Here is a 20,971-nt window from a genome sequence, read left to right as displayed (position 1 = left end):
CAAGATTCATATAGATCTTAGATTCAAGATTAATATTTGTGATAATTTTAGATCTATAGATTTTTATAAGTTTTATGATTCAAATAGATCTAATAATCAGGATTCAGATATGTGGTGTTCTTAGATTTTATGGATATATTAGTTTACCTTTTAGAAAACACCAAATTGATCTGAATGGACCACCGTGAGAGAGAGCTGATCCGCGGATGAGCTGGTTGAGAGAGAGGTGGAGGAGCTGGCCGAAAAACCGTGAGAGGGATAGACTTGGCCGGCGGAGCAAGGCTGAGGGCCGGAATAGATGGCCGGAAAAGAGATGATCGCCGGCGGATGGGATTGCTCAGGTGGAGAGAGTCTCGTGCTGATAACGTGTTAAGATTTGAGAGAAGATTTGTGAGAATGTGTTGTATATTTCTTATTGCTTATACCACTATATATAGTGGTTCATACAAGGTGGAGTCAAAGGGAGAATTGATTGCAAAGATACTCTACATAATGACATGGTCAAACTCATAAAGACTAAGGTTGAATGGATCTTCCATGTGGCTGGATATAAACCTCCAATGGACTTTAGTTTTGAACTTGTATGGTTTAAGTTATGGACCATTTGTATGGTTTAACTTATGGACCATTCAATTCATGATTCATAACAATATCAAAAATAAAAGCGGGAATCACGAGAACACGTACAATATGCATGAAACACCCCTCTTTAGAAACATACAAAACTTCAAGACTATCGTAATGTGATATAAATTTTTTGGGTGTAAATAATATAATATAATGATCCACATTATTAATTTGTTAGATAAATTATATCTAACAAATTAATAATGTCTTTTTAAAAAAAAATTAATAATGTATAGCATTAGTTATGTTGCATGAACAATCTACATGTTTAATTTTTGTTTATAACTTTTGACATAATCAATTATTTCTTATATTAATTTTAGGTTTACATGTGCCAAAATTTACTTTTCCATATTTTATATATTTGTAGATCTATAGTAAATTTTTGTACGTCTCAGATTTTAAAATAATTACATTTGCTTCTTAACAATCATCATCAATGTAGATAAAATAAATTAACTCAAAGGTTAACTTTTATTAAAAATATTTTTTTGCCTGATATATTTTTGATTTTTAAAGTTTCTAAATTTTTGTATTTACCACAATATTTTATTTTTTGTTGTTCTTATCTACAAAACTTAGATAAAAGTGATAAAAATGACTGAAAATTATGATAAAAATACAATTAAGGTTTGGAAATTTGTTTGGTTTGCGTTACTTGTTTTCCTACTTATACTGTAACGCTAAACGTTATTTTGTGTGATGCCAAATTATGAATTCTTTTTTACCAAAATACGAAAATTATAGCAAAAATAAAAACGATAATCACGAGAACATGTATGATGTGCATGAAACAGCCCTCTTTAGAAACATCAAAAAATTTCACGTCAAAATGTAACATAAAATTTAATTAGTCAGTTGCTCTATAAATAATTTATTTGGTAAAAAATATCAATGTAAATGAAAATAAACCATGTACCCATGGAAAGAAGATTATTTTCCTATTGCTTAAAGAAATTTTCAGATGTCCAAAAAGATGAAAATAGGCCAATCATATGGTTAATTTGTGTTATGAAGACGCCGTGTTATAATTTTATGTATTGACAATTACATCGTGGTGTTTTCACTGGATTAGGAGTTGTCATCTTGTTCCATGCGTTTCCACTGGCGAAATTAAATATTCAAAAATAGAGTTTATAAGTGGACTACAATTTTCTTTCGAGATTAGTCTGGACATTTTCGTATACTCAGAATAGCCCAAAATTAATCAAAAAAGTTATATATTGATAATTTATAGTATGTATAAATTGTTTCACAATAAAAGAGAACTAAAATACATATGGAAAATCATATATACTTATTATCCTTCCTATATATTAAATATCATGCACTGTGTAATATAAACTCTATAATTTATAGTATTTGTAAATTGTTTCACAATAAAAGAGAACTAAAATACATATGGAAAATCATATATACTTATTATCCTCCTATATATTAAATATCATGCATTGTGTAATATAAACTCTATATTGAAAATATATTAGCTACTGATGTAACAACCCATCCCGTGAACTTCAGAGTGGCTCTGTAGAGCATCAACACTAACTCCTCATTTGTGAGTCTTTACTGACTCCTCCGTATAGGTTATTGGTGCGCTTGATGTTCCTCGAACCCAAGATCTACCCTTTAATAACTCTCCCACAAGACACGTTGTCACCAATTTTAATAACCCTCACACAAGACAGGTTGTCACCAATTGATACCAAAATGTAATACTCGTATTTTCCAAAATAAAACAATAAATAATAATACTGAAATCTCCATTTATTGATCCTCATAAATCGTCTCCAAACACCAAAATCTAATAAATAGCCATACATCCAATAAATGAGATAAATCCCGAAAATATCGATAAAACCATAAAAACCACAAGTCTAAAAAGGAAAAAAAAATGCCCAAAAGCACTAATCAGATAGCAATCACTCATGTTCGTAAGTCTCACTTGAAAAAAGGAAAAAAAAAAGAGGGGTGAGTAACAAGAGAATCATTCAGTGAGGTATGGGATGCTAAACACGCAAACCACTTATTTGAGTAATAGAACTCCCACTATGGGAGTTTAGCTCTAACACGAATATAAACGATGCCCAGTGCATCACACAAACACAAACAATGTGATGATAGCACATAGCTAATTCATACACCCCGCATTTCTTCATAAGAATATAAATACTATGTGTCACTAGTACAATATGTCTCTACACCCCCGCACACAAAACATGCGTCGATATGCAAACGTCTCTGCACCCCGCCCACACACAATCTGCATCGCTAGCTCAGACGTCTCTGGGCCTACGCACACTACATTTGCGTCGCTAGTTCAAACATTTCTGAACACCCGCCCACCACATAATTCTACTATATCTTTATATATTATATATATAAAATTACTTAACATAATACAATCCAAACAATAGTTGAATCCTCTAGACCCCTATTTCTGGTTTACATTAAACATCCTAACTATCACACAATACTTAATTCAAACAGAAGGATCATGATTCAAAACTAAACTAACATAGGAAGAATTCTACACTGATACGAGATTTACAGAATATACCCTCACCTTAGCTATGTAGAAAAGTATTAGCTATCAACTCATGCTGCTCAAAAAGACTTCAAATCTGAAATCAAGACGAAAAATTGAGTTAGAACGTTCTTCGAATAGTTAAAAACGGATAACCGACGATCTGGTCAAAAGATCAACTCGTCGGTCAATGGTCAACCCTGACCCAAACCGGTCAACCCTGACCCAATCCGGTCAACCCTTAACCAAATTGAAATCGAATTGAACCAACCGATTTTCTTTAACCGGATTCGATTTTAATTGAACCAGATTTAAATCAATTTCAAATCGGTTTAATTCTAACCGAAATCAATACTCAATAACTAATCAAACTGAATATCAATTGACAAAGGATGATGTTTTGGGTTCGAAAAAAGTCAAATGCACCAATAACCTAGGTAGAAGAGTCAGTGAGTCAGGTGAAGAGTTAGAGTCGGTGATTAACAGGGCCCGTCTGAAGTCCACGGGAAGGGTTGCAAATGGCTATATTTTTCTGGCCCTGCCGTTACTTAATTTTGTTTTTTTGGAATCAATTATTCAAAAACATAAGTTAGGTCCGGTATATTTCTTAGATTCCTCAAAAGCTGAACCTACATAATAAACTTTTTCTCCTTTCTTGCCAAACCTACAAGATATTTAGTGTACTTAATATGGAATAATTATAAGATAATATTAATTATGTCGATAACTTTTAGGTAGGTCTGAATCGATACATTGGTTTTGGAAGTGTTTCTACTTTTATAAGAATTTAATCCTCAGGACATTAGCATATATTCCCGCAGATCCCATATATAAAGAAAGCCCGATAATGTTGCCGCTAGTCTATATTTTAAGAGTTGCAAGTGGTTTACTTTAATGGGATCGACGAATCTAATGAAAATTACATGATGTTGGGTTTTGTGATTTTTAAAAATAGTATGTTGCTTCTTTATTTTCACAGGTTTTTTTCTTGGATTTTAATGCAAGTCGTGAGTGGGTGAGATCCTCATCCACAATAGTTGGCAGGTACACGGTAGATAATTGATATGAATAATTTCATTACATTTACATTTATACGTATATACCTTATATACATACGTACGTATCTAAATATCTAATTGTGACAACTGACAAGTATCTATAAGATAATTTAACGTAACACAAACGAACCGCATGAATAATCAATTCATTAATTATATCTATAGACTATAGTGTTTAGTCACAATGATTAATTTGATTTCCTTAACCCAAGCCATAATCGTAAAGCGACATTGACTTGCGTTTTTACTATTGAGGTGATGACGTTTGATATCACCAAAGTGTCAAGTTGAAAGGATTGCTTATTCAAATTGTACCCCATATGACGATTGCTGATTGACAATAATTCTTAATGGTTGTATAGATATATTTTTGCCAAAATGCTTTAATTTTAAATATACATCACATATATTGTGGAAACGTATGGCTCCGTATCTGTATGGAAATGGATTACAATATCACAAACTCCATTATCCATATCATTTTTGTAGTATATGATTTTTATTTATAAAAACTATATTAAAAGGCCCCAATAAGAAGGATGCCACGTATGTATGACGGTGATGAATTGACTGCTTCTGATTTTGATATTTAATAATAAAATCGGTATAAATGTGAAATAACAAACACTGCTTTGTAAGACTCATTGTAATTGTGACTTTACATTGTTGACATTCGTTTTATTTAGGAAATTGTCTTTGCTATAGAACGTAACCAGTTGTTTATACTTTTTTTTTGTTGGGTAAAGATTCTCAAATAACATCTGTGAAACAAAAATATTTCAATAAAAAAGGTCGAAAAACAAAAGAACTATATAGTTTAAAGGGTATTATACGTTTTATGTGGGAATCCTTTATGAATTTATCATTTATAATTGGTATAATTTGATTAGATGGAAAAATGCTTGAAGATTTTTCTTTACAATATCATTGATCAACGTTAATTATATGCAACTTGCTGTATAATATTGTATAGCTTGGAACAACTAAATATTTTGTGTTTTATACGGGATCTGAATTTTGGAAAATAATGTTATGATTTGAGGAACCTTCCCATGCAACTTGGACCTGTGTTGTACTTTTTTCCAAGATGGCGATCATATCCCTTTAACCTATACGGCCAGGGGCGGAGGGACTGTATGGGGAGTGGGGTCAGCTGACCCCACTATTTTTTAATTTTTTTTTTGTTTTTGTTAAAGAAAAATTATTTTGACCACATTTAATAATAAATTTTGATCCCATAAAATTATTTTGACCTCAGTGTAAATTGATTCCGGCTCCGCCACTGTATACAGCCTTATCTAATCTTTATTCCATGAATATATCGTATTTTTTCTCCAATTTAATTAGTTTCTATAATTTTATTTGCTATATGTATTGGTTTTCTTTTGGGCCTTTTGTATCATATGAACTTGTTTATAATAATAATACCAGATGAAAAAAAAAAATATTGGTTTTCACATATAGAAATACCTCGAATAGGTAAAATATCTCTGTCATGGACATCATTCTTGATTTCTGACTGACTAAAACATTAACGGTTTCACATTAGGTATGACCGTATGAGTCCTCTCTGACATATGAGTTTGTCGATGTTGGCATGTTGCACTCTTTCGTAGATTGTAAAGGCAAATTTGTAAATCCTAATCATGATTCAAATCGAGTTGTATACCCTTTTTCCTCATCCCCTTATTATTAAAAAGGAAAGCAAAAAAAAAAAAGTAACCTCAAAATGGTAATATATTTACAGGTTTGCCATTATGGCGACGTGTCAGATAGATAGAGCTTCTCAGACCCCTTTGGAAAACAGCCACACTCACCCTAACAATTTACTATTATCGCCATTGGACAGACATTTGATATTTGCATCTCTCGACTATAAAGCTCATTTAGTCAATGCTGTGTATAATTCATATAACATTAGTTGATAATGTTCTTCTATAGTAATTTGGAATAATCGCTGACCAAGTTGAACTCTATTACACATATCATCTACTATCACCTTTGTGCTTAATCAAACTATGTCCGTTTGATATCCTCTGTTTCATGCTCATCAGTTTCTATGATCATCTCCAAGGATTTAAAACACAAAAAGTAAAATACGCTTATTAGAATATAATCATAAACAAATATATGAACAGTTTAATTTGCTGGAAATGTTATACATTTACATATATGGAAATTATGATTTTAAATTTTTGGAGTTTTATTGTATTCTAAATATTCTTTGTAAAATTGGAGAAACCTCTTTTTTTAATATTCAAATGTTATTATGATCATAAATTCAAAGGTACAAAAAAATGATTTAATTTTAACATGTTTTCCGTGGCCAGTCTTTATTTTTTGAATAAAATAAAACTCCAAAAATTTAAAATCATAATTTTGACAAATGTTCATGTATAATATTTACTTCATCTCATCAATTCAAAATCGTAAATTGGAAGATTATGATCTTTCAAATAGTATCAAGCAAATAAGATTTAGGATACAAATGAGTGCTGTTTTTGTAATATGGTGATCTCAAACGTGAATTAAGGTATTTCTTTTGGTCAATATCATATTGTATATGGAAATACTGGATTGCAATCACGCATAATTTTGAATTTATGTAATAAGTGCTGATTGCCGTGAATAATATTATTTTCAAAGTCAAGGATATCACAAACGGAATCCTTGATTTGCAAGTTTAATAATAACCTAAAATAGTCTTCTGTGGTATCTATTAACTTCCAAAAACAAAACATTTCAATATATTTTAACTTGAAAATTGCCAATTAGTTTGATCAAGAATATATTTTGGGTAATATCGCATTTATGCGGAAAAAAAGAAACTTATATAAATATGGAAGATGGGATTGCTTCAACGATATCGTCTTCTCTCTATTTCTTAAGCTCTAATTTTCTGTGACTATCGAGTCTAATGGCAGGTTTGGACTTTGTTAGCGATTTGAAGCCGTTCAAGTCGATGTGGAAAATTCGTGTTAAGGTGATTCGTCTTTGGAAGCAGTATACTTGTGCTCTGGGAGAAACAATGGAAATGGTGTTAGCTGATTCAAAAGTAAGCACGCTGTTGACAACATACATATTTGATCATTTTGAAACTCTTCTTATGTTGCTAATTTATCTTGCAGGGCGATATGATCCATGCTACTGTGAAGAAAGAATTGGTCAGCCAGTTCGTGACCTTAATCAGTCAAGGTGAATCGAAGTTGATGGTGAATTTCATCGTCACAATGGCTGCTGGATCTTATCGCCCCACAAAGCACCCTTACCGAATTGTGTTCCTCCCGACGACTCGACTAAGAATGTGTGATGCTTTGCCTTCAAACTTGACTGGTTTAGACCCGGTCAAGTTTGAGTCTATTAAGGATGGTAGTCAGAACACGGACTGCTTGGTTGGTGAGTCTTACATCATTCATTACGTTTGTATTTGCTAGATGACGTTTTGGTTTAAACTTTGATTTTGTGTTTTTCCCTTATTGCAGATGTTATCGGACATATTGTTGAGGTTTCCCATGTGGAAGTTATTTCTGTGAATGGAAAAGATACCCAGAAGCTGTCACTGGAATTAAGGAACCAAGAGTAAGACATTTTAATTTGTCCATTGTTTTGTTGTCTTTTGCGTGAAAAGGGTTCAATTTATTCTCAAATTTTTGTTGTCTAGGACGTTGAGGAATTTTGGGTATTAGCTTAAAGATCTGTTTTAATATTTTTGCAGTGATGATCGTCTGCCGATGGTGCTATGGGGTAAATTTGCAACAGATGTCAATGATGCTATCCAGCTAAGAGGTGAACATAAGATCATCGTAGTGTTGCGTTTCGGCAAAATAAAAGTCTGGAAAGGTAAATCAAAACCTTTGTACAATATCATATTTTATTTATATCATCTCTTCATTATTAAGTCAAGTAACTATAATTATTGGTGACTTTGGTTTCATTCTTTAGATGAACGTTCCATCTCGAATGCATACAATGTTTCCGATGTTGCTTTGAATCCTAATTTGGAGGAGGTTCAACCGTTTATTGAATTGTAAGTATAAATTTGCAAATCAAGGATTCCCATCATGTTCGTCTTAAATCGAAAATCATAGAGTTTGTACTATCAATATGGAAAAAGGAGTGAAATGTTTATATAATGATGTAGGTTACCTAAGGATGATATGGCCTTGGCCATTGTTGACCCTAAGCCTCTTGCATTAACTAATGGTGTTTCTGACAAGGATGATTTCTTTATCCATACCCCACGGAAAAGCATTGCTGATGTGAAGGCTTCAAGACAGGTATGCATTTTTTAGATATTGGATATCTTTACACTTTAGAAAACCACAGTTTATGAAATCATATCGTTTATGTATCAGGTGGAGAAGTGCGTTGTTATGTGCACTATTGTCGGGATTGATTCAGACATGGGGTGGTTCTATCTGAGCTGCAAGGTGTGTTCAAAAAAAGTGCTCACAGTGCCAAGCGAGTCTGAGGATGATGGACTCGATGTGTTCAAGCACAATTACTTTTGTGTGAAATGCAATCAGCACGACCCCCGACTTATTCCTAGGTTACTAATATGAAATTTTGAATATTATACTTGATTTATTTATTAGAATTACTTTAGTTTTAAGTAAGTTAAACTTTTATGTCCCAGGTATAAGTTGCATGTGGTTGTACTCGATCATACAAGCGACACTAAGTTCCTACTGTTTGATAACCTAGCACAGAAGCTCTTACATCAGCCTTGCATTGAGCTTACTGGACCCATAACCGATGAGGTTATTATATAATCTCTTAAAACAGTTATAGTAAAACCTAGATTTTTCTTATAAGTATATGAATTGTCTTTTCTTTTTCGGTGTAGGAGGTTCAAGAACCGTATCTTTTGCCGGCTGCTATCAACAATTTGGTTGGTAAAACCTTTCTCTTCAAGATACAGATCGAGCGGGAAAACTATCTGTACAAGCATGAAACCTACAAGGTGTTGAAGATTATCACTAACACTGATATGATTTCTCAGTTTGACCTGACTCAATCCCCAACGGTTAGTAATGTTCAATATCAATTTGTTTTATAATTGATGATTTACTAAATAGAAAAGTCATGAATGACAGGGAAGTGAAACTTTCAAAGCTATTGATAACAGTATTGTTTCTGATGCACCAGAGGTAATTTATATCATCAGAATCAGTGAATATTTTTGAAAGTTAAAGTAATAGATATCTAATATATATGGTTGTAATTTCGTAATATTAGGGTTCGATGATGTTGCGTGGCTGTTCATCTCAGCAGTCTGACTCAACGAGTCTAACTCCAGCTAAAAGAATTGGGGCACCGGTTATCAATCTGGATGAAACATTTGACCAGACTTCTGTTACGCGCACTAATTGTCCAGTGAAGATCAAGAAGGAGAAGAAAGATAAAAGTGGCTAAAGCGGTTTATTTGAATTTTAAGAGAGTAGAGGTTTTGTTTTCTTCAAGAACTTGCATGTTTTTCAGATTTTTTTTGGGTTTTCTGTTTTGTGCGTAATTTGTTGCATTTTTAGTAATTGGGATTTTTTTCCCAGATTGCGTGTTGTCTACCTTTATTTAATATATGTACCCTCTACTCTCATTTTAATTATGTTTCAACCTCTTTTTATGTTTTTCTACATATGCAACTAATATTCCTTCCGTGAGTAGTTTGATTTTGATCAAACTTAAAGTTTCAAATAACACAGCATAAACTCGGTTGCTTTAAGAGTTGAGAAAATGTGGTTCTTTTTGTTACCTTGCAAACCTGGATCCGTGTAAATTTTTTATATATTTTGTCAATTGTCTAGATTCTCCTACTTTATTACTAACATAGTTTCTAATACAAATCAATGATGGTGAATTCATGCTAAGGGTATTTTTTAAAAATTTAGTAGATTGTTCAACCTACTAGGATATTATACCCTTATTTGTAACTGTGAATTTAAAGTTATAAACTGTAAATAAAATTTGAGATAAATGTTCTGTGTCTTACCTTTTCGCGAGATATGAACAATGAGTTATCTGTTCTCCCATATAATCATTTGGAACGTTCCATGGACTTTATAGTCTTCCTGACATTTTTAATATCAAGCACATGATTAAGTTTTATTTATTACAATTGTGTACGATTTTTTTGCAATACAGTTATAATATTTGGTGAAAATTCATTATGTTAAAATCATATTACCTTTGAGTTCATTTAAATAGCAAGGGATTAATGTCATCTGGAAGGAACAATGAATTATGTTAAAGTCATATTACCTTATCAGCTATATTAAACTCATAAGTTAGAGAACTGCGGATAATTTAGAAAAATTAGTCTTACACTCAAAGACATTTAATGTGTCCATCAGAGTGAAATAAGGATTCAAAGCAATCAAATATTCTATGTGATTTTATTCCCAAATCTGTACTAGAGTGCGCATAATTAGTAAATAAACTGAACGTAATAAAGGAGCCTATCGAAATTGATGAACAAAACTAAATATGTGGAAGAAGTCCATAGAACTGTAATGCAGCATTTCACCTAAGAACATTTGAGATGAATAAGAACAGTCGACCCCCGAGAAAAAGAGAACACAGTACAGATGAACATCAAGTATCAAAAAAGCAGAGACAAGGTTCTCTATCTTACTTTTAATACAAACTAATCTGTTATTATGGTTAAAATCCTATTTACATGTCTAACTTATTTTGATCAACATTCATCTTCTTAAACGGTATGGAAGAGAGCAAGATGAATGTAAACACAGTGATTCCGGTCTGTAATACTCAGGGTGCTATTTTAGCTGACATTACAAATGTCGTGGCTAACGACGCCAAAAACGCCAGAACTGAAAGGAGATTACGATTGCAACAAAAGCGTAAATTTCCATTTACAGATGACACTCCTACTGTTAATCCCATGGTGGGGCAATCAGATTCAACCGTTCAAGTTTTAGTCAAACCAATAGGTATAGATCCGAAACGTATTGGTATCAATATGGGAAAACCAAGCCAAGGTAACTTTAAAATTGATCAGTTTGAAATCACTTATTTTACTATTGTCCATGCCTGCTTATTGTCCTATTGTTCTATGCAAGTTGACATTCGATTGAGTTCAGTCCCGAAGACATCATTTCGTATGAGAAACAAGTGTCCTAAGCTCAGCGGAGAAAGTTCCCACATTATATTTATGCCTACTGAAGAAAAGAATCATTGATGAGCTGAGCTGGTTACGATCTAAGATTTAATGCTGTCGTTTAATTATGTTTTGTTGCTTTGAATTATGGTTTTTTGCTTTCATATTTGGTGTTTCTACTTATGTTATCTTTGAATTTTAAACGTGAATTTATAATATATTTTTCCGTGATTTAATATATTAATCACAAAAAACGATCCAAACTGCTAACAGCTGAAAAATTTAACGATTCAATGACTCTAACTATCCTTATGTAAACTGCCATGGACTGGATGTAAAATCATTGCAAGTGGACACATATCAAAACTGGGTAAATCATTGGAGATATGATATTACTTTCTAAATAGAGAGATAGATAAAGCAATTTGAAAAAAATTAAACATTATCCATGCTAGAACCTGAATAATTCCAACAGTTGGGATTGTAACCTTCAATCAATCCAGCTTCACGGATCAGAGTTTTGCAAGATGGTGATACTTCGATTTGACCTCCGCCTTCGGTTTAGATAGAAGCCAAAAAAAAAAAATTTATTAGATGTTTCAATGAACAGAACGACAATGTCATTGAAGAATCTGAAAAACTAATTATACAAGGGGATATAAACGATATGAAATTATCTGGACGATCTACTGCCAATTGCAATTCATGAGGTACCAAACCCTAACCCCCTTCCACCCCGCCTTCCCCTTTCGCCATCGTCACCGCCTATTTCTCTGTCCATTTATTTTTTGCGTTGGTAATTAAGCAAAAAAATATTACAAAATTGCAATTTTTAATTCAGTAACAATTGGGCTTATAATTTTGTCACAAAAGCTCAATATAAATCTTTTTTAAAGCCCCGAAATATTGATGTGTTTACCCGCTGGGTTTCTATTTATTCGTTATAAATATTGTGGAAAATTAAAAATTAAGCAGCGTGTTATTTTCTTGGATACCCTTTATTACGCAATTTGATTTTTTTTTAAAGAATACTAATTTTTCTTTTTGATTTTAGACAAGTATACAATAAGGCCCAACAACATTAAATTATTCTATACATCAAAATCCACCAAATATAAACAAACAATTTTAAGAATTAATGTCTACTACATAAAGTCGACTTTATTTCATTTCTATAATAATATATGCTTTTATAGAATATATATAGTTCACTTTAAATAATACAAACCATTCAAAATACAGTTTTATAATTTTAATACATCATATCTATAGATCATTTTAATACCAACCTCACCCCGCGCAGGGCGCGGATCCAATCCTAATTTAATTGTATTTGTGTTGCCGAAAATTATGTATGCGGATATATTAGTACAAACCATAGACTATATATCTCTTTGTCTATTAAAACTGTTTGATTTATATAAGTTATAGATTGTGTATAAATGAGTAAGTTAGCATATGAATGTTTTCACAATTTCTTGAAACAAATGAGGTAAAAACCGGCAAAAATACAGTGACATGTGATATAGATGAAGCCAATGTTTGAACAAGCAAGAATCTCGAGATGAGCCCTAACTGCCATAGCATAGAACAATCAGCAAATACATCTCGGAGAAGATAACTTCCATTATCAACCATGATAAAAACGAAGATGTAGAATTTAGTGGAATACGATAAAAAAAAAAAATCAAAAACGGCACAAAATTTATATTTATTTTTCTCTCAAAATTAGCTATTAAACCGGAAGAAAATGAAGAAAAGGCTAGGAAAACTATAATGTCAACATCAGTGATATATTCTTAATTTTCCTCTCAAAATTGGCTATTACGCCAATTAGTCCTTTGTTTTACTACTTTTTCGTTTATTTGCATCTGTGAAATATCTTTAATGTTTAGAAAGTCGTGTAAAATGGGCTTAATTGGGTAAGCCCAATCTTATACTCGATTAAACCCGGCCCGTTTGTATTTCACCCGGACCGCAATAGCTCTCACTGGTACGAATCGAAGAGCTGAACAGAGAAACAGAGAAGACGACATGGCAGGCGGAAGCGGCGGCGGAAAATCAGGAGCATCGGCGGATCTTCACTCCGCGGCGAGATCCGGTGATTTAGCGGCAGTTCAGTTAATCATCAGCTCTAATCCTTTGGCCGTCAATTCGAGGGATAAGCATTCTCGGACTCCGTATCCTTTTTCTTCTCGCAAAATCACTCAGTCTTCGATTTTATAGTGTTCGATCATGAAAGTTATCTTCTCCGAGATGTATTTGCTGATTGTTGTTTGCTATGACCTTAGTTAGGGGCCTCATCTATGATTCATTCAACATTTGATTGTGGCGTGTATAGCTTGTTTTGAATCTCGAGCCTTGCTTTGGTTGTTAAGACTCAAGAATGGCCAAGTTTCAAGCAATTTTTTTCATAGATTATAGCTAAAAGAAAGGTTATATAGCCTTAGTTAAGGCTCATCTCGAGCTTCTTGGTTGTGCCATAGGTCCTTCATGTTTGATTTGGTTTTTAAGGGAATGGTTAAGTTTTAAACATTTTTGTTCATAGATTATAGCTAAGAGCAAGGATAGATTTTTTCCACCGTATATGTTTCTTTGTCCTTAACATTGTGATCTCGTGGAGAAATAGACTACACTTAGCAGCATGGGCAGGCCACAGCGAGGTAGTGAGCTACTTATGCAAGAACAAAGCCGATGTTGGTGCTGCAGCAGTGGACGATATGGGTGCTATCCACTTTGCTTCCCAAAAGGGACACTTGGAAGTTGTGAGGACTCTTCTCTCCGCTGGGGTTTCACTGAAGTCCATCACTCGCAAGGGACTTACACCTCTTCACTACGCTGCTCAAGGTTCTCACTTGGACCTCGTTAAGTACCTGGTTAAGAAAGGAGCTAATGTCGGAGCCACAACAAAGGCCGGGAAGAATCCTGCGGATGTTGCGGGTAACCCTGAAACCCAAACCTTCCTTGAAGAATGTGAAGAGCAAGCGAGGAAAGATAAGGTGAAGAACAGTCAGAAAAAGACAGAGGAAGTGAAACCAGAGAGTTGTGATGTTGAAGGAGGTGATAAGGGTTTGAAAAGAAAGGATTCTGAAGATGTTAACGAGGAGGGAGAGAGAGAAGAAACTTCTTCCAAAGCGAAAAAGCCAAAAGTTGTTCTTCGTCATCTTCAGGAGAGTGATGACACAGAAGCTGACCAAGAAGAAGAAACTGAGGAACCAACCAATGGAACTTCAACTTGAAATGAGTAGTAACATCCATCATATGATATAATTCAGAGATTTCACCAGTTTGTTTATGTGATTCGTATAAGTTTGTAGAAGAATCCACCAGTTTCTTTTAGCTGTTTAATCAAAACAATCCTCAGATTCTAAAGCTGTTCTCTGCATTGCTTACTTTTCGCTGTAAATGATTTTAAGATTACATCACACAACTCTTTTACATGTGTTTTCTTCTAAGCCTTTGGGAAAATAATTTTTAAGTACTGCGTAGCCATCCATCCGAGAATGTAGAAGTACGCAATGACCAAACACGCACGCTTCACTTGTACGAAGAGGTTCACCTTAGAAAGCTTGCTCTTAACCGAACAACAAGCTCGAGGGAACCAAGACTTTGCATTGCTTAAGATCCGTACGACCAAGACTGTGATTATGGAGGTTGAGAAGCCAGATACAATGCCAGCGATCACATCGTATCTCCAGTACTTTGGTCTTCCTTTTCCATTAAACCAGGACTGTAATAACTTAGACAGCCTGGAGAAGAAATAACAAATGGAAAGATGATCAATCCGGTCGAATAACAATGCCAATACAAGACACACTAGTACTAATGAAAGAAACCATATGAACTTACAAGACAGCGTATTGTTTAAAAATGTCGGTGAAAGAGAGATCATTTGCTTGGCAACCGAAAAAGCCGTCCTGATAAAGCTTGATTTTTGGAATCCCTATTGCGTACCAGCAATCGTAAGTCTCGTTCACCTGAAGATACACAAAAAGTAGATTCATAATAAGCAAATGAACTTAATAACTTGTTCTAAGAATCTTGATGAGTTAAAAGAACCTGCCTTGAAGTTATCTTTGGTAAGCAAAGCAGCACCAAAGTTAGGCCTGCACTCAGGGGGAAGGGCTTCATTAGGTGCTTCTGAGAAGGCTAGCCTTGTTTGACCCATTAAGTGATCTTTATATTCTACCTGTGGACGTGAATGGCGTTTACTCATAACCAAAAGACAGTATATGGCTGAATGAATGATATTCATCGAAAAGCAAAATTATACTAGCTAAACGCCACCTTGAAGACAGAAGCCCAATAGTAATCATAGCGACATCTGAACTTATCTCTCTCAAAAGGATGAAACACATGTTGTGCTTTGTTGTTCAAAAGTCCAATGCCGCACACTTTGGAAGACCTAAGATCAACCGCTACATCAAAAGATCAACATCAGTTTCTCTTATCTTCTCATCCATAAAAGCCTTCTCCTTTCTTTTCACTATAAGACTCATCAAGTAAAACCAAGCTAGCCACTTAATGATGGAGCTAAAGAAAGGTCAAAGCTTTAAGTAATAACAACTTACAGCTGGAAAGAATCTTGCAGCGGGAAGCAAGAGAGGCGGAGGAAGTAGAAGAAGAAACCCAGAGTTCACCGAGTATAATCACTAATACTCCTAATATAAACGACAAGACGAAGAAGCTGACGACCGAGAATACTATCACTGTACAGAATCTTAAAGCTAACAAAGAGAAAACCCTCTTTTGCCTCTTCGTATCTTCAGAATCCATTTTAGCTTTATTCTCCGGTGAGTTTACTCGGAACAAAGAAATTCAAGAATCCATATTTTCACGGTGATCGGAAGATCGAGCGTCGGTCACCGGAGATCAAATCTCGAGGAGTTCCGATTATCAGATATTTTCACGGTAATTACCACTTTCTTTTCCCTTTGACTGTCGTTGTGACGATGCAAGTGTGTGCGCGTATGCAACTAAAACTTACAATAAAGATATTTTTGATACGACACGTCGTCACTTTCGTGGATCCCATCTCCTTTTTTAAAAAAAAACATGGATTAAACGAGTGGGCTTCGTATTATATATTGTGTTGGGCCTCCAAATTAAATTGACACACTTATAATTTGGTTTATTTTAAGTCGGACATGGTTGTGGTTTGGTCTGGTCTGGCTTTTCGTTTGGTATCATTAATGAGTAAAACGTTGCGTTTTATTCTTACATCCGATTAGGGCATCAGTGTTGTCCTCTTTACAGAACTCAACCTCGCCTTTTCGGCTTTCACGATCTGCAAAAGTGATGTCGTTATGTCTTCACCTTCCCTGTGGTTCAATGTATTTCTTTTAATTCAGGATTAATTGTTAATCACAGTTAGGATCTTGACGCCTTCCTTTCCTTCCCCGTGAAATCATATATATCAGCGGATTGAGAACGAACCACTGTCTCGCGCACTCAACCTTTGACTCGGTAGATCTTCCCAGATCATTGTTGGTCGCCTGATCCATGTTTCTGACTCGAAAAACATCAAGCAACAAGGTGAATTCATGGGAATCACTCTACTCCTCCAAATCAAGCCTCCATGTCCCATGACTGATATCACGGCAGGTATATTCATATTCTATTGTATCTCTCTCTGGAACGATGCCTTATTCCTTTGTTTCCATATTGATTTATTGTATCTTTCTCTCTGGAATGCTTTCATGATGAGTTTTACTCTCTGAGATTTTTGGTTAACGTTAGAGATTTGTCTTCTTTATTAATTTGACTAAGATAATTCATCCTAATGGATATTACCCTCAGGATTGTCTCTGCATATTTACTTTGAATGTTAAATTTGGCTGGACAACACTCGGATGTCCGCGAGAGCTCGAGTCTCACTGTCAGGAAACATGTATAGGTTCTAAATAGAGATTCATGTGAGTGAATCTTCGTAAATGATAATGAGATCTGGAATTTATAATCTTGGTTTGAATGTTGGTTATGATTGCATGCTCCCAAATATAATATGATTTTTTTTTTTCATTTTTACATGGCAGAACCAACATGATGAAACGGAAGCAAAGTTCTTGAGGAGAAGGCAGCTCTCTAGAAGCTAAATATCAAAAGTTATAGCAGTCTTTCTATACCAAGGTATATAAAGGATCTTTGATTCTGTGGTCACATCATACATAAACTTATAAAAGTTATATCTGTTGCTACTTACTTAGATCAATAGTGTTGTGTGTTTCCACTTCATTTTGTATCGTCCGTGATTATAACTGATACTGATAACACTTAAGAATAGTTCAATAAGACCTCTTTCTATTCTATGATTGTAACTGATATTGATGGTTTCTACTTTTCTAATGTGGTCATAAACAGCGATATGAGATTGTGACCGGTGTGGTTGGAGTTGAAGATTAACCTAAAGAAGTAAAAAGAGCCTGGAGAAGATAAAGTGTTAAGTCCCTTAAATCTTTTTTTTTTTAAGGCCGAAGCTCTAAATCTGCAACATTAAACGCAGAATTCAGTACGAGACAGTTCCATTGTCTAAGTTTCACGATTTGGTTTATTGGAGGTTTTATTTGACTTCACCTGATTTTAAACTGATACAGATACTGGTTCCAGACAGAAGGTTGGACAATGGATGGACATTACAGGTCACTGATATACATGAGGCCTCTCGCAATACGGGGAATGCAGTGGGCATTGTCGCTGCAAAAGGCAATCCTTGATACTCCTAAGATCAACATGATGGCCAGAGTTCACATGTCCCCTATGAGCCGCATATTCTCTCACAACTCCAAAGTTGTAACACACCAAGTATTTTATCTCCTTCCTTATGCTTAATGGAGTTCCTGTGAGGCCATAACTCACTCCCTATGAGTCCCATTGGTATATAGGCGGCATAAGCTAAATAAGGACTTGATATGGAATCTCTTTCCAGAGTAGAGAGTGAAGTTAGGGAGGAATTAGCACAAACACCATGACAACGAGGTTAATATTTCTCCGCCCACTATCTTAGCTCCGACTTCCTGTTTTCTTTTCTATTAAACTTTCTTAAACATTAATACGCCTAATACAAGCTCTTTTGTTTTTCTTTTTCCTTTGTTTTTCTCATAAACAGAGCTCTGAGTTCTTTTTCTCACTTCATGGCAATGAGGCTTACCCACTTTGGTATGTCCGCTTTTGCTTCATTCACTGTGAATGTTTATTTATTGCTTTAAAAGAACTTACATATTTAGGTTTCTTTCTTTCATGTTTAGCGTTTCAAAATTTTCTGCAAGTTGCAATGAAGCCTAAGCTGGAAGCAGTGTTATTTCGATTTCATTAAAGAAGAAGCTGGGCGGCTATTTAGACCATTGCAAACAATCCTCTGGTACTACCTCAAGGACCATAGCTACACTTTGTACAACGCAGAAATCTAGAATTATACATTTTTTTGGTAAACTTATTTATATACATTTGTTTGGGTTTAACTCGAACGTAAGTAATTTACATACATATATAAATATTATTATTGCATCGTTTTAAACAATTTAAAATTCTAATAGTTGTAGGCATTTTAATAATACCATCTCTAAAATAGATCTCCTGAGCTATATAAGCAACTTTGCTTAAAAAAAAACTGTATTAGCAACTATTAAAACTTTAATATTATCCACACAACTTTAACAACAACATTACTACAAAGGTTTACTCCATCGTAGATTTAACAGCTACATGCACAAATGTTTCTATTAATCTTCATGTGTTAATTGCCTTTCTTATTTCTTATTCGAAAAATGAAAATGCAGACTGATAGTCAACATTCTTTTTTAACTATTCAATTGTAAAGTGCTTATAAATATCATCAACTCATCGATGATTTCCAAAATTATAATGGTCATGGTATATGCATGATTTACAAGATAAGTTGAACAAACATGCAAGCAATGAATGCATGATTTACGAGATAAGTTGAACAAACATGTGCAAGCAATGAATGAGCTTGCCATAGAATGATTGCTAACCATATCAGTTTACCAAGGAACCCGATATCATCTTTATTTATAGTATTGGGTGTTCGTAGAAATCCAATTCAAAGAAGGGTTGAAGACACAATATAACAAAAGTACGAAACAAAATTTGTTACTCAAGAAAAAAAACAAAGATGTTGCAAACTATTGATTACAGCTTGAAGACACAACTAACAAAGTAACTAATTTTCACCAATACAGCTGAACCCGAACTTAGTTTATCAACCAAAATAACCCAATCGACACATGCATATGATGAAAAATTAGAAAATCTTTTTCCAGCTATACAAAAGACGGCAATATCACCATCAACCGTTCAATTACGTTCTCTTTCAATTGGGCTTATAGCCCCAACGAAGATCCAAACCGTACAATTTTGTTTTTCTAGAAAACATATACAACACCAACTGCAATAAAACATGTATCAGAGTTCATCACTACACCTCAACCCTATTATAATACACAAAATTCACAAACAAAGCATCACATATGAACATATTAAGATAGAGTAACACCAACGTCAACGACCCCGCGCAAGCGCGGGGCTCTCTCTCTAGTTAATAAAACAAGGGAGTGAGATGAGATGGGACCACTTGGCTTTTATGAGATGTATATTGTGGGTGTGTGTGTGTGTCGGAAGAAAGATAGAATAAAGATAAACTTTACTCCCTCTGTATCATTTTAGTTGGTGTTGAAGATTTTTAAACAAAGATTAAGAAAATACAAAATTTTATGAAGTTTATCTTGGTTACATAAAAGTAACATTAAATAAAATTAGTTTAACCAATAAAAAAAAATATAATCTTTTATAATTGGTCACAACTTTTTAATGATATTAAATTTTATTTAGAATAACGAGAACATCACATAATATGAATCAAAATTAAAATCTCTAAACACCACTTAAAGTGATACAGAGGAAGTATTATTTTTCTTGTATTGTTTGGAAACGTAAAAGGAGAGAGGGAGTTATGATTAATTAACTAGAAGGAGAAATACAACATATTTATACCGAGACAAGTCGGTTCATTTAACCGACATAAAAAAAAGACAAAACTCTATATTTGACACGTGTATTGGTTATAGAGAAAAAACCATTTGGAACATATGACAAGTGTCCGGATGATTAATCACCTTTTATAACACCCCCTTGATTATTCATCTTGTATTAACTGGTGCTTCGTTAAAAACTTGGTCATGGAAAAACCTATTGGGACAAAAACCATGACAAAGGAAAAAGAGTACACTGTTGTAATCTCCTCCTGAAAATAGTGGACCTAGCTTCCTCGTTACAGGCCACGCAAATGCCGCATTCCGATACCGTAGACGTGTTTTCGGAATGTTGTAGTCGGAAGAGCTTTGGTGAACAAGTCAGCTGGATTGTTGCATGATCGTACATATTCGATGTCGACATCTTTATTTTTCTCGAGCTCCCTTATGTACGAGAAAAATCTTAGAGGGATGTGCTTTGTTCTGTCGCTCTTGATATAGCCTTCTTTAAGTTGAGCAACACAAGCCGAATTATCTTCAAATATTTTCATCGGCTCTTTCTCATTGACTATTCCGCTTGCTTCTTGTATGTGTTGACTCATTGATCGAAGACACACACATTCTCGACATGCTTCGTGAAGCGCAATAGTTTCTG

The 20,971-nt window shown here is 34.2% G+C and overlaps 3 protein-coding genes and 1 long non-coding RNA gene across 8 annotated transcripts; 3 read left to right on the top strand and 1 right to left on the bottom strand.

Annotated features, from left to right (window-relative positions):
- The first annotated feature begins 7,129 nt into the window (after window positions 1–7,129).
- Window positions 7,130–9,627, top strand: LOC106330403 (replication protein A 70 kDa DNA-binding subunit C-like). Its single transcript, XM_013768875.1, has 11 exons — window positions 7,130–7,267; window positions 7,341–7,608; window positions 7,695–7,791; window positions 7,928–8,052; window positions 8,155–8,239; window positions 8,354–8,489; window positions 8,568–8,761; window positions 8,849–8,972; window positions 9,062–9,242; window positions 9,328–9,362; window positions 9,451–9,627. Exons 1-11 carry the CDS (start codon window positions 7,130–7,132, stop codon window positions 9,625–9,627), a joined length of 1,560 nt encoding a protein of 519 aa, XP_013624329.1.
- A 3,682-nt stretch (window positions 9,628–13,309) lies between these two features.
- On the top strand, window positions 13,310–14,719 carry LOC106315756 (protein phosphatase 1 regulatory subunit 12C). Of its 2 annotated transcripts, none has more exons than XM_013753588.1 (2): window positions 13,310–13,509; window positions 13,959–14,719. In XM_013753588.1, the coding sequence occupies exons 1-2, from the start codon at window positions 13,364–13,366 to the stop codon at window positions 14,566–14,568; spliced, it is 756 nt and encodes a 251-aa protein (XP_013609042.1). In that variant the 5' UTR covers window positions 13,310–13,363; the 3' UTR covers window positions 14,569–14,719. The 2 variants fall into 2 exon arrangements, with proteins under 2 accessions (XP_013609042.1, XP_013609035.1); XM_013753581.1 differs by having other exon boundaries at window positions 13,318–13,509; window positions 13,953–14,719.
- Window positions 14,695–16,300, bottom strand: LOC106315747. The gene is made up of 5 exons (XM_013753568.1): window positions 15,901–16,300; window positions 15,617–15,747; window positions 15,393–15,518; window positions 15,179–15,306; window positions 14,695–15,078 (listed from the first exon to the last, which is right to left on the bottom strand). Exons 1-5 carry the CDS (start codon window positions 16,103–16,105, stop codon window positions 14,781–14,783), a joined length of 888 nt encoding a protein of 295 aa, XP_013609022.1. The 5' UTR covers window positions 16,106–16,300; the 3' UTR covers window positions 14,695–14,780.
- Window positions 16,301–16,573: 273 nt separating this feature from the next.
- On the top strand, window positions 16,574–18,855 carry LOC106344584. Of its 4 annotated transcripts, XR_001270180.1 has the most exons (9): window positions 16,641–16,662; window positions 16,750–16,933; window positions 17,129–17,244; window positions 17,365–17,458; window positions 17,690–17,767; window positions 17,923–18,130; window positions 18,211–18,304; window positions 18,435–18,484; window positions 18,574–18,853. It is a non-coding gene; the product is annotated as an uncharacterized LOC106344584 (long non-coding RNA). The 4 variants fall into 4 exon arrangements; XR_001270181.1 differs by having other exon boundaries at window positions 16,574–16,933; window positions 17,690–17,837; window positions 18,574–18,855; XR_001270178.1 differs by having other exon boundaries at window positions 16,576–16,933; window positions 18,574–18,848.
- Window positions 18,856–20,971: the final 2,116 nt, after the last annotated feature.

Source organism: Brassica oleracea, chromosome C1 (genome assembly GCF_000695525.1).
Source record: "Brassica oleracea var. oleracea cultivar TO1000 chromosome C1, BOL, whole genome shotgun sequence".
Taxonomy (NCBI): Eukaryota; Viridiplantae; Streptophyta; class Magnoliopsida; order Brassicales; family Brassicaceae; genus Brassica; species Brassica oleracea.
Note: the sequence above shows the minus strand (reverse complement) of the source record. Positions and strands in the feature narration are given on the sequence as shown.